We start from the raw sequence: 15,349 nt of genomic DNA, 5'->3' as shown, positions 1-15,349 counted from the left end.
ACATGCGTGTATTGAAAGTGAGGGTATAACCGTGGTGCTCTACCTGAGCGTATAGAAGCTCGAGTGCTAGAAACTAAAGAAATTATTACAAACACTGTGAATTTAGTAAATACCCATACACTACAATGGCGTCGAAGATGTGATTGCGTTTCAAGCCGGATACGAAGCCAAAATTTATACAACCCTAGAAAGTTCCCTTTTTCTTGAAATATAAGTGAAAGGAGAATTAAAACGTTTGCAGAATAACTCAATTAATCAACCAATTGAGTATAGCAAATAGGTTATGCCCATTACTCAGTTGTTGAAAAAAAAACATTTATTCTCGACTAAATTAAAATTTTCACATTTTTGACCTGAAAAGCGAGACGAAAGTAGCTTGTAATTCCTTCTTATACTTATTTCCCGTAAATTATTATTTCGGTTTTTCTAGTATTCTCTCGTCTTTTTCAATTTTCAACAACTTCTTTCTGTATTATTATAAACTTCCAATAATATTGTAGTTTTTAAACTATAAGATTAGGACACTTACACATAAAAGGAAACATTATAATGATTTTTTATACAAAAAATGCTTTCGTCTGTTTATTTGAAATATTTTATATCAGACATTTCTTAAAATAATCATAATAATTGCAGGTCACGATTGCCTCGTCAGCTTTTACAATTATTTTACTGCTGTATTAGGTATTTTATTAATATTTGCTTTTTAACCCTCGCCCCCCTTCCGCGGGGGGCTTCGTCCATAACGCGCCTACCAGGGCCTGAAGAGAAGGCAGAGAAGAGCTTGCAATCATTTTCGATGTCTAATATTTCTCTGAATTCTTGTTTGCTAACAAATTCTGATTATAAACGATCGATTCCTACAGTGCGACAGTGCGACTACAAATTGGGTGGGCAGCATTTTTATGAGCAATTTAGTATAAGATTAGTAGTAACAATTATGTCGATTAGATGAGGTGATTACCTGTGCAATGCAACGAGTACAGGAAGAAATTCCAGAGACGTACTTAAGATTTATTAAAGGGCATGATATTTTACGAGTTTCGATTGGAAAGCTAAAACATTTTGTAATGTTGAAGCTTTTTGTAAATATGTGTGGGGCCAGCAAGAGAACTAGAACATGATATTTTTTAATCATTTTGGCGAAAAAAGAAGCTATTTCAACAGGTAGCCATTGTGTGTTATTGGGACACCGAGTTATTATACCGGAAATATTATAAAAGTTAAACTTAAAACAACTACATTTTAATCATTTTGGAATTACTAAAATAAAAGCGCTGGCTCGTGGTTCTGCATGATGGCCTTCTTTGGCTGAAGATTTGGTAGAGTTGACGCGATCATGTGTACTGTGCCTACACGCAAACACAAACCCAGTTAAAATAAAGTTGATGGTGCTACTAATAGCTGGCAGATCATCGTGTAACGCAAATTCTATACATATTCCTCATTTTTTGATAAACAATCAACGATGAATCCATTGCCATAAAAATGTATCGAATATGCTTCAGACATAGGACACAGTGAATAAATAGAAAAGGATCAAGTAAAGTACACATTCCAAAATCGAGAAGATCAAGGATCAAGGAGAACGGACGAGTGTATCTTAAAGATATAAAAAAGAATAATAATATCTATAATTAGTTGAACCTGGTGAAGGTGAAATCAGCCTAAACTTTCGCATCTATAATTAGTTGACCTTGAAGCTGGTTTAAAAATGCAAATATACCCACTTAAAATCAAATAAATAGTAACGTAAAATTAATGAAAAACCTTCGCATAATTCCTTCTGCCTTTTTGAGAAACGAGAAACAGTCTCTCTCTCTCTTGGTACCTGTCTCGAAAGCGTGACATGTCGGATATACTCTTTAAACGTATTTGATCGCAATTTCTGAAACACATTGTAAATTCTAGATGTTCATCATGAAACTTATCTTTAAGAAGTCAAGATCTCGATGAAGATATAAGTATAAATAATAATTATAATAATAATAATAATTTATTTCAGCATTATATTTATTACACTATTCGATTCAACATAAGATGGAATCGTTCTAGCCCGAGACAATGCCGTCGCATTTACTCGAAGAAGAAAAAAAAAGAAGACGAAATAGAACAAAATTCTATTGGCTACACCCGCAAAGTGTTGATGAAGTTATAAGACAACGGAATCAACAGCTGTCCAAAGAACATGGTAAACATTCTAGTCGATGAATTGCAAGTAATAAGTTAATAAGAACATTGAACAATAAGATGTATTTTTATGCCGAGCGTGAATTTGCAATATCAGACAAATATTGTAAGTACGCGTGGTAAAAAAAACTTCATTCCCGACTCAACGATAATGTTTACTTTTTTGACGTGATAAGCGGGAGAAAAGTAGCACTTGGGCGCTTCGCGCGCTCGTTTACGACTCGTACGGAAAACATCGCGCTTGGCCTCAAAAATACCACCCTACCCTCTTGGTACACAATGTACTATTTTTATAGCGGAGTACGGAAAAAAGCACTTATCATTACTAGGTCATGAAAGCGCATTTTTTTATACTTCGAATCGCTTTTTTGTACTTTCGCAAAAACAATTTCGCACGGAACGCTGTCAAAATAGATGCGTAAACCATACTAGTGTTACACAATAGATATTTTCGTATCAAGTGCGCATAAAATAGGGATTTCTTGACGAGTTTAATTTGCCGCATAAGTCAAGAAGTCCCTATGTGCGCACATGCTACAAACCCGTTTTTCTGTGCTACCTCCTGTCAAAATCTACAAAATATTCGAATTGTTGACAAGGTATGAATATCCTTGTAGAAAAAAGAAAATTAACCCCAATAACCGTAATACAGTAGAACGTTGCGTCGTTGTGTTTAAACACGTGTGTAAATAATTAGGCATGTCGAGGTTGCTTAGCTGTCTGTAAGTAGAATATATGTAAAAATACATATAGTATCTCTTCGGCGACGAGCCGATGGAATGTGCGCAAAAATATGATTACCAGCCTGTCGAAATCATCGCGTAAAATTCATTTCTTCGTGACGGTTAGTTAGCAAAAGCGAGTGGTGGGAGTAGCTTAGAACCTTGCACAAAACTCCCCCCAGAATCAACAGATCCGCATCTCCGACATATATATATGTGCATAATCAACTTTTTAAATATGCTGAATTTACATGTTTGATCGGGAGTACTCGGTGCAACATGCTAACCGCCGAAGTGATCGTCGCCGTCGTGACAACCTGCTGCTGCATGGTTTTGGGCACCTCACCGACTTCCAGCGAAAATCTCGACCTGGGAACCGTGATTTTCGCAAGCCTCGTAGGTATTTCTCCGTGACACCTGACTTCTATTTTCTATATTAACTTTTATCCTATCGTACTTCTCATCCAGCTCTTCAGGCATGGAGACCGGACACCCGCCGCCCCCTATCCCAACGATCCTTGGGGCAACGAATCCTTTTGGCCTGTGCCCTTCGGGGAACTGACTAACGTGAGTAAAGCGCCCATCAATACACCATCAATTTTGACTGTCTTTTTGATTTTACCGTTTTTACACAAACACTGAAAGACCAATGGCTGAGATTGACCATGAAGTCGGTGTCAAGGAGAGGCTGCTACTGATTAATGAACCCGGAATGGTTTGATACTTGCATATAAATTGTTAATTTTGAATTGCCGATGTTATGGAACGCTTACTTTACTAATTTAATGCTTGGATAAGAAACGATTGGAAGAACTTGTTGTTTCTTTCAGAGGTTGGTGATCTAGTACACGAGTCCTAATTTTGCAATTGCTTAAATCAAATTCAAACAGCCAAACTCATGGATTCGACTAAAGTCGAATGCAAACTGTTTGAATATTTCAGATTGGAAAATGTCGGCAGCTCGAGCTCGGTCGTTGGTTTAGAAAGCGTTACTCGCATTTTCTGCCAGACCGTTATAGTCCAAATGATATATATGTACGAAGTACGGACATCGACAGAGCGCTGATGTCCGCAGAGGCTGCTTTGGCTGGTCTTTATCCACCTAAAGACGATCAAGTCTGGGATCAACTTAATTGGATGCCTATACCTGTCCATACTACACCCGTATTTGAGGACAGCCTGCTGGCGAGCAGAAAATACTGCCCAAAATATGAGAAGGAGTTGCACAATGTATTGAACTCTCCTCCTATCCAAAGAATTAATGAGGATAACAAAGAGCTGTACGATTATTTGAGCGAAAAAACTGGTACTTTAGTTAAATCTGTCAAAGACGTTAGCAGTATATATGATACGCTTCTCGTTCAGGTAAATAATCGATGCATATTTTGGATACCAATTCTCCGTTTGGAGAGTAATATTTCAATATATCTTTTTTTTTATTTGACTGATCATTTATGCTTTATAATATAGTGAGCGTTTCGCTTCATAAACAATTTTCCCTAACTTTCACGAGCATAGGTTCCTGATGCAATGCAACATCCGAGACAATGATTTATCTTCACCTATCAGAAAAAGTTTGCTGTCAGATAAAAATTGTTAAAATTACAATGCTTCTGAAATGTCGATGTAGTGATTCTTATCACAAATCAGCTGAGTTATCGACTTGTTATTTTTTTTTCAGGATCTCTTCAACTACATATTGCCGGAGTGGACAAGATCCGTATATCCAGATAAATTAAAACCTCTGGCGGATGTCAGTTTCACTATACAAGCTTACAATAAAATACTCCAAAGATTGAAGTCAGGCAAGTAGAAATATCCCTGCGAAATGTACATCAACCATGTAAAATGAATCCCTGATAGAATTGATGTTTGATTTAAAAAATCACTGATTTCTGACAGGGCTATTATTAGGTGAAATCGTAGATCATTTAGTAAGCAAATCGAAAAATACGCTATTCCCGAATAGGAAAATATGGATGTACAGCGCTCACGATACCACAGTCGCAAACTTATTAATGACGTTAAATTTGTTCGAGCCACACGTTCCTCTGTATGCGGCGACTGTCCTCGTAGAATTGAGAGTGAACTCATTGGGAAAATATGTTGTGACGGTAGGAATACGTTTTATTCGTTTCATTTTAATACTTCATTTTAGCACTATTTTTTGGGACACGCAAACCCCGCACATGGGTCGCTCGCGTCCGTAATCTTTTTCATTGGCTCAACGTGTTCCGTCAAATCTGTAAAAATTCTGAATTACTGTAGAACTATTCTACTTTGTGTAACGAGCGATACTTTTTATGGAATATTTTTTTTCCATATCACCTCATCATTCTTACAACTACCTCGGTTTTTCAGTTGTTTCATGTGAAAAATTTGAGGGGGACACCAAAGACCCATGCGCTAATAAGTGTTAATAATCAATTCTTCCGGTCGCTTATACCAGGTTTTGTCTGCAAGTTGACCTTCTTCTAAAATGATTACAACCTCTGATTCCTCTTTTCTATATTTTAGATTTCGTACAAAAGTACGTCCGATGAACCGAGGCTGTTAGCTTTGCCAGGCTGTGCGGTCGCGTGTCCATTAACTAAATTCGTAACATTGACTGAAGATGCAATCCCAACAGATTGGGCAAAGGAATGTCTTTTAAACAGCGCAAATCACAAACATCAATAAACGATATTGCAGCATCAGCACATCTTAATGCTAAATGGCAAAATTCCTTAGAAACAAGGAAACAAAATAATTTGCCCTCGGTGCTGACCTGAAAAGTGTCTTTCCCTGGGTATCGCACCACCTATTATGGACAAAATTAAGCGGGATTGGTTGGAGTCGCAAAATTATTAACATAATAAGAAACTTGTATGACTAAGCGACAATAATGGTAAAGACCAGTAAAGGTAAGTTAGCGGGAATCTCTATCACCGTCAAAGTTATTGACGGCACAAGTGGAATCGGGTTTATTTTGTTTGGTTATCCCTGTCAACCTTTTTGTTTGTCATTTTATTAATTAAATAATTGAAATAATATGATTATGCTCAGTTACTCGATTCCTTTATTATAAAGACCGTTACCTGAAAGAGGAGGATGAATGGAATGTCTGATGGTATAAAGTTGGTATTGCTCCGAACGGCGCGTGAGCAAGGCGTAAAGTGTTATAGGATAATAATAATAATGTATCCATGCGTAAATACACGTATAGTGTCGTATTTTCACAATGTATAGCTATCAGCGCGCCGATTAGCGACAACTTGCATAATGAAATTGAATTGGTAAATATGAAAGAAGAGCAATTACATTCAACATTACGGGTTTTGTGCTGGCTTCCTGGGGACCTGATACAAGGGGTTACGCCGCAATGATTGACACTCCGGGAAACTGGTGTGGAAATTGCAGTCTGCGAATCAGTAGTGGAACCCAAAAACGGTTGTCACGAGTTGACCGTTTCGAGTGGGTCTCGCAAAGGCGAGGATATTCTCGTAATGGTTGACATGCTGAGAAGCCAGCATGGATAGAAAACCCTAAAATAACCATAGGGAGCGGCAACATATTGAATACAAGTATATCGCGTGCCTAGGGATATAAGGATGTATCCGTCATTATACGCCCTTTTACCACGTGTAAAGGTAAATGGGCGTAGTTAGTATTGAGTCCGTGGCACAGTAAGAGGAAATAAGAAATAAGCCCTACGATTGGCGTAGCTTTTCTAAGGTGTGTGTTGATTGGCTCATTTTTATTCTGATTTTGCCTGATTGTGTTAGACCCCTGATTCTAACTGACTTATTTTTCACACGTGAAAGCCGTGCTAAGAGCCATCTAGATGAACCTAAAAATATCTTCTTTTGACGAGTGAATAATAAATCAGAATCAAGACTCAGGGGCCGTCTTATATTTTAGTGCGTCAGCCGCGCGCTGATCGAAGGTCAACGAAGCTGCTCAGAGTGGGCTTGTACCATGAATTGCCTATAATTAGGGGTTCTCATATCAAATATACCTCAGATATTGAAAAAAAAATTACACAAATAATACACCAGGATATTATTATTACCACAGGATGAAAAAATAATTGACAAACCTAGCAAGCTCAAGGTTTTCTACAAAACATTCCTTATCATATAATATAGTAAATTTCCATCGAAAAGCCAAATCTGGGAGTACGAGAAGGATTAGACAATTGCTGCAGTGTTACACAAAAATAAATAAATGCGATAATACCGTCTCTATCAATACCATAGAAACTGTGAAATTGTCGTGATGTTTTATCGCGTTTATGAGCTCTATGACTATCATAGTGAGTTATGAAATATCCCCTCTGTAAGAAAGTAATGAGAATCCAGAAAAATGGGTGGATGTCCAATAAAGTGAGTGTAATGGTAATGGTATTTGCTTTATATAGAATTAGGCTTCCCGCACCGTATTTTGTTTAGAAAATCAGTCTGGCAAAGTCTCCGAAACTGACGGTAGAATAACGTGAATTTAATATAAATAGTTTAACGCAGCCCCCAATAGGGGAAAGGGGGGTAGCCCCGGCCAGTTTTCTATTTCTATGTGTATGCCGCAAATTAAGGTTCAATAATTAATCGGAATTGCATGAACATTTCAACAAAGATATATTTCAACGGAATATCGAACAAAAAAAATTGTAAATTATCAACAACTTAAAAAAAAAATGTTAATTTTTGGCTTAAATTCATCCTCCGAAGAAAAGTGGCGGGTAGCTCCGGCCACTGCGATATTTAATTCCGAAATCGTTCTTTGGCTACACAAACGTCACACGTGTAGTATAAATCGCCTGGATTTATATCAACGCATTCCTCGTGAGCCCAGTCTTGACATTTGTGGCATTGGATCCAGTCCTCGTCAAATGTTTCGCCACAAATTATGCACTCGGTGTCTTTTTTTTTGGCACGCGATTTCGATTCAGCTTTGCCTTTTGTGACGTTCCTTTTTTTCACCGCGATCTTTTGCTTTTTTCGGAACTGCTGATTTCTCAATCAGCTGATTTTGATGGCTCTTCTCATATTTTCGCCACTCCAATTTCCTCGGTTCGTAGTTCTTCCTTTGAACTTAGCCATTTTGACGCTCACCTACGTAAACAAACGACATGTAATTGCAGTAAATCTTTTTTTATGAAATTTCGATAAGAAATAGGCCTTTGAATAAATGGCCAGAGCTACCCGCCAAAGTGGTGGCCGGAGCTACCCGATTCGATTTTTAGCAGAATTATGGCTTCAGCACTAAAATAAATATTAATTTTTCCAAACCAAAAATTACATGTAAGATTTAATGATTATAATAAATGTTGGCCAGGTAAAAAATATAATTACTTACGTTTTTTCAATGGAGCACACTTTTTTACTTTGAGTATAACGTGATCGTGTTTCACAGAAATCAGTGTTTACGTTCTCACGACCGGACACAAAGCCGAGGTGAGCTCTACTGTTCGCGCGTTACTGGTGGGACGCGAAACAACACAGGACAATGGAAACAATCGAAATAAAGACAAAGCGAGCATAGATTTTGAATATGGCCGGGGCTACCCCCCTTTCCCCTACGCTGTTTTGAGCGTATCAGCCTGAACATGGTCATTTTCCGATGGGATCCCACTGAGGTCGTTACAGAATTCAAATTTACACCTGACGCTGCAAGTTACAACAATTCTGTCTAACTGGGACCGCATTCTGCGTTTCGCTACGCACTGCTAGTCACTTCCAGCTCCGACTGATCGATACTTACTTCCGAGCGGCGAGCGCTGCGCAGCGTCATTCGCTTTTGAACAGCCGGACCGTAACGACGTGCATGAACAGCCAAAATTCAGATTGTACTCTTCAATTCGATACGATTTGATAACTGCATACCTACAAACTTACATACAATATTTTTATTGCCTTCATTTTTTCCGTGAATTTTGAGGATCACCCAGTTGATCGCGAGAACATCTTTTATTTACGAAATTATTGTAATCACTAGTTTTCGTCCAGCGGCCTCAATATTGCAATATTGAAAACAGTCTCACTATAGCTCATTTTACTCCTCATTCTATTAGCTCTGGCGGAAAGTCCATCAAATATACGTTTTTTTACCCTTATATGCGGGAAATGTAGGAATAGCGACACGTTTCAATAAACCACACATTTTTCTTACGATTTTCTGGATATAAGTATCTTCATCCCGAAATTTCTTAATATAGAAGGAAAACGGATGTTTTCGCTCGGTCGGTAAGGGTCAGATGTGAAAATGTTCCGCGTGTATACTATATATCCTACACATGGAAATGGTATAGATAAGTTACCGACAGATGTTGGCACTGAAATTGATTTTACTTTTGACTCTAAAATGTCGATAGTCCAATATTTTCCATCGACTATCGATGCATCAAATTTAAAAAACACCTATCAAAAATATCAATAGTCGAAACATCGATGGATATCGTCTATTTCCACGTCGGACTTGAGACGGCGACTCTTGCGTCTGCAGTTTTGTTAAGCAGCCTGTGAATCTCAATTAGCCATGGTCACTAGCTAATAGAGTCCAAATAATAATAGAACACGACTTGACTGAACAGGCAAAAATTAATCGATTATTTTGAATTTTTTTGAAACCGTGCATATGAGTTCTAAATTTCGTCAATTTCAGTATGTAGTCTTAATGCCGGATCAGTTTTTTAATAATTTATAGTTTCATTCAAGATATTTTTCAGTTTCAAGTGGAAATGTTTTCTATATCTTTTACTTATTATATCAAATAGATACTTAGTAAGTAAGATAATGATGATAATTGATATTTTAATCACATAAGTTGATATTGTATTGCATATCATTTATGGGAGTAAAGTAACAAAACCGATTCTGATTAATCGAGTTTGAAAAATAATCGATCATACTCGATTAATCGAGACAAAATAATCGAAAATCGCTTATTTTGGGTAACTATTACTCGCCCCGTGAAAGTGACGCATAGTAAATTCTTGCATCAATTATCAATATATTCCGTTTACTTTGGACGCTAATCGGTACAACATGAGTTGGCATCGTTCTCGTTCGAGACAGATGCCGTTGCATTAGCTCTAAATAAAAAAAAAAAAAAAAAATACACAAAATTCTGTTGGGTAACACGCAAAGTATCAATAAAATTAGTAATCACTAGCTAGATCACATGGTAAACAATCTAATCGGTGAATTGGAAGTATAATATTAAATCGAGTATTAAAATCCGTTTGTACTAGTTGGGTCGTCGTGTTTACAGTAAACAATTAGACAATTTGGATATGTCAATGTTGTTTAGCTGTCTGTAAGTAGTATGTATTCATTTCTTCGGCGACGAAATGATGAAACGTGCCCGAAAATATAAATTCCAGCCCATCGTAATCATCGCGTAAGAATAATTTCCTCGTTGCCGTTCATTAGCAAAACCGCAGAAGTGAGTGGTGGGAGCAGCTTATCATCTCTGGTACACACATGTGATTTATCAGCTTTTGAAATATACCGGATTTTCATTTTTATTCGCGAGTACTCGTTGCAACATGCGAACCGTCGAAGCGGTCGTCGTGCTCGTGACCACTTGCTGCATTGTTTTGGGCGCCTCGACGTCCCACAACGAAAATCTTGACCTGGGAACCATCATCTTCGCAAACGTTGTAAGTATTTCGTTGTGATACCTGGCTTCTAATTTTGTATCAACTATCCCATCACACTTTTTCAGCTCTTCAGACATGGGGACCGGACACCCGTCGAGCCGTACCCCACGGATCCTTGGGGCAACGAATCCTTTTGGCCTGTGCCCTTTGGTCAACTGACCAATGTAAGTAAACAGCCTATTAATACGCTATCAGTTTTGACCACCTTGTTGAATTTAGTGTTCTTATCACCTGATCATAAATACTCTAAATACTCAATGGCTAATATTGACCATGAAGTCGGTATCAAGGAGAAATGGTCATTGGTTAGTGAAAGCGAAACATTGTGAGATTTTGTATATGTGATTTGACAATTTCGAAAGGCCAATGTTATTGTTAGGCCCAGCGATACAAACAGTAAACAAGAGCTTACATGAGAAACGGTTGGAAAAATTTGTTATTTCTTTCAGAGGTCATTGATCTAGTACACAATTCCTAATTCTACATTGGTTTAAATCTCGTTCAATGATTCAAACCCACGGACTCTACAAAAGTCGGACACAAATTGTTTGAATATTTCAGATTGGAAAAAGTCAGCATCTTCAGCTTGGTCGTTGGTTTAGAAAGCGTTATTCACACTTACTACCAGAACATTATACTCCCTATGATGTACATGTACAAAGTACGGACGTCGACAGGACGCTGATGTCGGCAGAGGCTAATTTGGCTGGTCTTTATCCACCTGAAGGAGACCAAGTATGGGACAAACTTAAGTGGATGCCTATACCTGTCCATACTATACCTGAACTTGAGGACAGCCTGCTGGCGAGTAAGAAATACTGCCCAAAGTATGAAAAAGAGTTGGAAAATGTTATCAACTCCCCTGAGGTCAGGAAAATCAATGATGATAACAAAGGGCTGTACGATTATTTGAGCAAAAAAGCTGGTACTTCGGTTCAATCTGTCACTGATGTTAATGACATATTTAATACATTATTTATCGAGGTAATTAATCATCGCATATCTTGAATACCAATTCTTCGTTTTGAGAGAAATATTTACTAATCTTTTTTTTTGTTGATTTATTAATCTAGCTTGATAATACAGTAATTGCTTTGCTTAATTGAACAGTTCTTACTCATTTTCACGAGCATAGGTTATTCGTGAAATGCAATATCTGGGACAAAGATCTTTTTTAAAATATTAGAAAATAACGTAAATTGAAAACCGCTTCGAATTTACCATTAGAGAAGATTGTCGATCATTCTGTACAAAAGCCTAATCAGTGTTCTTTATTGCACAAACGTTTGCATTGAAATAAAAAAAACTAATGTTTATGTCGGTCATAGTACAATTAGCATCCTGTGAGTTCAGTATCTTTGCCTTCTGGCATAATCGCAGCTTGGCCTTGAATGATGATACACAAATGAACCACTGTTGGCAAAGCACATGAAAAAGAGCACAATAACCTTCGGAGACAACACTTGTGTAATTCAATATCTTACCAATGAATTGATAACCGTGTCAATGTCATAATACGTAATTGTAAATACTTGATCAATTAGGTATCGTAATTATTTGATATCCAATATTTTATTTTCTCCATGCTGTATAACAGACTGCAAAAATTAGTTTTGCTTTTGAATACTAGATTTTCTGCTGGCATTTAAGGAGGAGCCCTAGTCGATTTCGAAGTTGAAGTATATGTCTCCAAATATGGAAGTTCACATGTCTCAAATGCAAAAAAGGGCTTAACAGTTCCATTCTATATGCAATTCTGAATAAAAACACTGATAAATTTTCATTTGGCACAGAAAAAAAGAAATGGTATGGGTTCTATGAAATCGTAATAATAAATTTGTAGAATTCATGCCATATCTTTATTTCTGAATCAAATGAAAATGTGTTACGAGTGTTTTTGTTCAGTATTGCGTATCAAATGGGGCTGTGAAACGCTTTTTGCATTTGATATATGTGAAATTCTATATTTAGAGATATATATGTCAATGTTGAAATCAACCAGGGAACCCGCTTAACACGTCAAACGTTTTTTCCCTAAAAAATATTTTTTCGTGATGAATGAAGAAATTACTAAATATTAATCATTCGTAACAGAAATCCTTGTCCACAGGCAGATAAAACTCCAAAAATTTTCCATAGCGTGATTTGAGATCCTTAACGAAGAAATAATATTCGTACTATAATTCCATTACTTCTAAGATGTCGATGTAGTAATTGTTATTACAATTCAGCTGAATAATCAATAAGTTATTCTTTTCCAGGTTCTGTATAACCGAACCTTGCCAGAGTGGACGAAATCTGTATATCCAGATAAATTAAGACCTCTAGCGGATTTTAGTTTTACCGTAGAAGCTCATAATAAAATACTCCAAAGATTGAAGTCAGGCAAGTAGAAATATCCCTGCAAAACGTATATTAACTATGTAAAATAAATTCCTGAGAATTGATGTTTCATTAAAAAAGATCACTGATCCCTGGCAGGTCGATTATTAGGTGAAATGGTAGATCACCTAGTAAGCAAATCAAAAAATACACTATTCCCAAATAGAAAAATATGGATATACAGCGCCCATGATACCACAGTGGCAAACTTTTTGATGACATTAGGTTTATTTGAGCCACACTGTCCTCCATATACAGCGACTGTCCTCGTGGAATTAAGAGTGAACTCACTGAAAGAGTATATTGTAACGGTAGGCATCCATTCTACTTGTGCATTGTAATGAATAATTCTTCAGGTCATTCATACTGTGTTTTGCATGCAAGTCAAGCTTTCGTAGAATGATTACCACCTCAGATTTCTCTTCAATATTGTAGATTTCGTACAAAAATACGTCTGCTGAACCGAGGATATTAACCTTGCCAGGCTGCGAGGTCGCGTGTCCATTAGGGAAATTTGTAGATCTAACGAAAGATATGATACCAAAAGATTGGGCAAAGGAATGCCTTCTAGGCTGGGAACAGTACACGCACAATATTACCATGCCATCTATATTTGGTAAGTTAAGTTTTATTTAGTTACAATCCCTTAGTTCATTTGAAGTTAACAACATTCATACCAATTAGAGAAATTTTGAAAGGAACTTCTTATAGCACTTCTCTTGGTAATGCCAGACCCCTCCGCCCCTATTGCAGCTTCAGTATACCTATTTATTTCTGCATTTCCCTATTTTTCTTACTTTGACTTGCGTGTCAGTAGTATATCACCGCGCAGTGTTACTACAGCTTTCTTATAGCGGACTCAACGTTTGACTCCCTTATATCGTAACTGCTGAGGCAACATAAGACACGACTATACTATTTCCAGTGTTTTGAATAATAAACATAATGTAAAGTTCAACACACCGTGATTGTGAACAAGATAGTAAATGAGTCTACATATTTATCTATAAAGAATTAACAAATGCATGTAAATGCAATAGATTTTACCTAATTTTTGTAAATAATTTTGATAAATAATCGCTGTATATACATTTGTAACATGGATATTGAATTTCGTATGAACAATTTCTTTATGATTTCAATTATAAATTAGCATCCATAATATAGCATCCATAAATCTATTCCACTTTGTCGTAGATTCCATTTACAATAATTCAATATAAAAATGCTTGAGAAGTTCCTTCTGCCCGGCGTACCCCTTTTTTTTATTGACAATTCATACGGCATCTTTCCATTTCTAAATTCTTACTCTCTGTACATTTCTATTTCAGGAATTTCAATATCGTTGCTGGTTGTCGTCGTATTACTAGGTTTATTAATCATCGGCTTTGTCTACTGGCATAATAACTGTGATAGTAACCGTTATTACCTAAAGTTGACAACAGATCCTATTTAATTTATTAATAAAATGTGAATTATGATTACTAGGGATACTAATGCAGACGTTGAAATACTTTAGTATTATCAAAAGAGAATTTTCTAGTCTGAATTTCATCCCTTGTTTTTATCGATCGTTGGATAAATGATTAAATTTATTTAGGGGATTAGAGTGAATGTCATTTGACAAGTGGTGTTCATTTGGTATCCAAAAATTTTCGTGATATTAGAGCAATTTAATTAAGTCAGCTGTTATGGTTTAATTCATCTTTCAACTTGGCTGTAAAAAACAGATTCTGCTCACTTTATATTAATATAAAACAGCGACATCAAAATTGAGATTTGATAACACAAAGTATTATTGTAGAAATCATTTTGGAAATATAATTATACATATAATTTTATATATTATACAACGGGTAAATAAATTGGTTTAATTTTGAAAAGATTAGTCAATTTGGCGTATCTGTTGTTGGCAGCACTGCTCATATGACTGAAAGGGTTGAAGCAAAGAGGATAGTGAAGATGATTCAGTCGATTCAGTCAACCAATACTACCACGGATTTAAATACTACATATATAATAAATAGAGTAGGGAAGTGACGTATACAAGCCTTTAGGCCGCAAAAAGAGAGAGTCTCGCCAAGTCACCGATTAGAGTGAGAGAGTCGGCTCCAATTGCTGCCTTCTCTCTCTTAAGCCGCATTTTCACGTGCCGCAAACGCTGGATGCAGTACAGCAAAATGCTCTCATTGGCTGCTTGGTAGGTACATACATACATACGTGGTGTGAGGACTTCTGCTGTATGCAGCAAAACCAACTGCCGTAGAAAGGTCACACTCAGTATAAAGTAGTTTCATATCTACTTCGAACAGTAATTTCCGTGTATGAATACAGCAAGATGCTGATGAAAACACCAAATCATGAATTTGCTGCACACAGTAGGACCCCCCCTCGCACTACACCTCGAAAGTATCAA

General features: G+C 36.8%; 2 protein-coding genes and 1 long non-coding RNA gene across 3 annotated transcripts; 2 read left to right on the top strand and 1 right to left on the bottom strand.

Annotated features, from left to right (window-relative positions):
- Window positions 1–3,191: 3,191 nt before the first annotated feature.
- Window positions 3,192–5,591, top strand: LOC124409045 (prostatic acid phosphatase-like). Its single transcript, XM_046886438.1, has 6 exons — window positions 3,192–3,290; window positions 3,336–3,479; window positions 3,855–4,277; window positions 4,594–4,717; window positions 4,815–5,026; window positions 5,430–5,591. Exons 1-6 carry the CDS (start codon window positions 3,192–3,194, stop codon window positions 5,589–5,591), a joined length of 1,164 nt encoding a protein of 387 aa, XP_046742394.1.
- A 1,920-nt stretch (window positions 5,592–7,511) lies between these two features.
- Window positions 7,512–8,386, bottom strand: LOC124409911. The gene is made up of 2 exons (XR_006929551.1): window positions 8,247–8,386; window positions 7,512–8,002 (listed from the first exon to the last, which is right to left on the bottom strand). It is a non-coding gene; the product is annotated as an uncharacterized LOC124409911 (long non-coding RNA).
- Window positions 8,387–10,124: 1,738 nt separating this feature from the next.
- On the top strand, window positions 10,125–14,458 carry LOC124409902 (prostatic acid phosphatase-like). Its single transcript, XM_046887856.1, has 7 exons — window positions 10,125–10,551; window positions 10,617–10,715; window positions 11,113–11,535; window positions 12,813–12,936; window positions 13,033–13,244; window positions 13,369–13,549; window positions 14,265–14,458. The coding sequence occupies exons 1-7, from the start codon at window positions 10,438–10,440 to the stop codon at window positions 14,387–14,389; spliced, it is 1,278 nt and encodes a 425-aa protein (XP_046743812.1). The 5' UTR covers window positions 10,125–10,437; the 3' UTR covers window positions 14,390–14,458.
- Window positions 14,459–15,349: the final 891 nt, after the last annotated feature.

The sequence above is a fragment of the Diprion similis genome, chromosome 8, assembly GCF_021155765.1.
Source record: "Diprion similis isolate iyDipSimi1 chromosome 8, iyDipSimi1.1, whole genome shotgun sequence".
Taxonomy (NCBI): Eukaryota; Metazoa; Arthropoda; class Insecta; order Hymenoptera; family Diprionidae; genus Diprion; species Diprion similis.
Note: the sequence above shows the minus strand (reverse complement) of the source record. Positions and strands in the feature narration are given on the sequence as shown.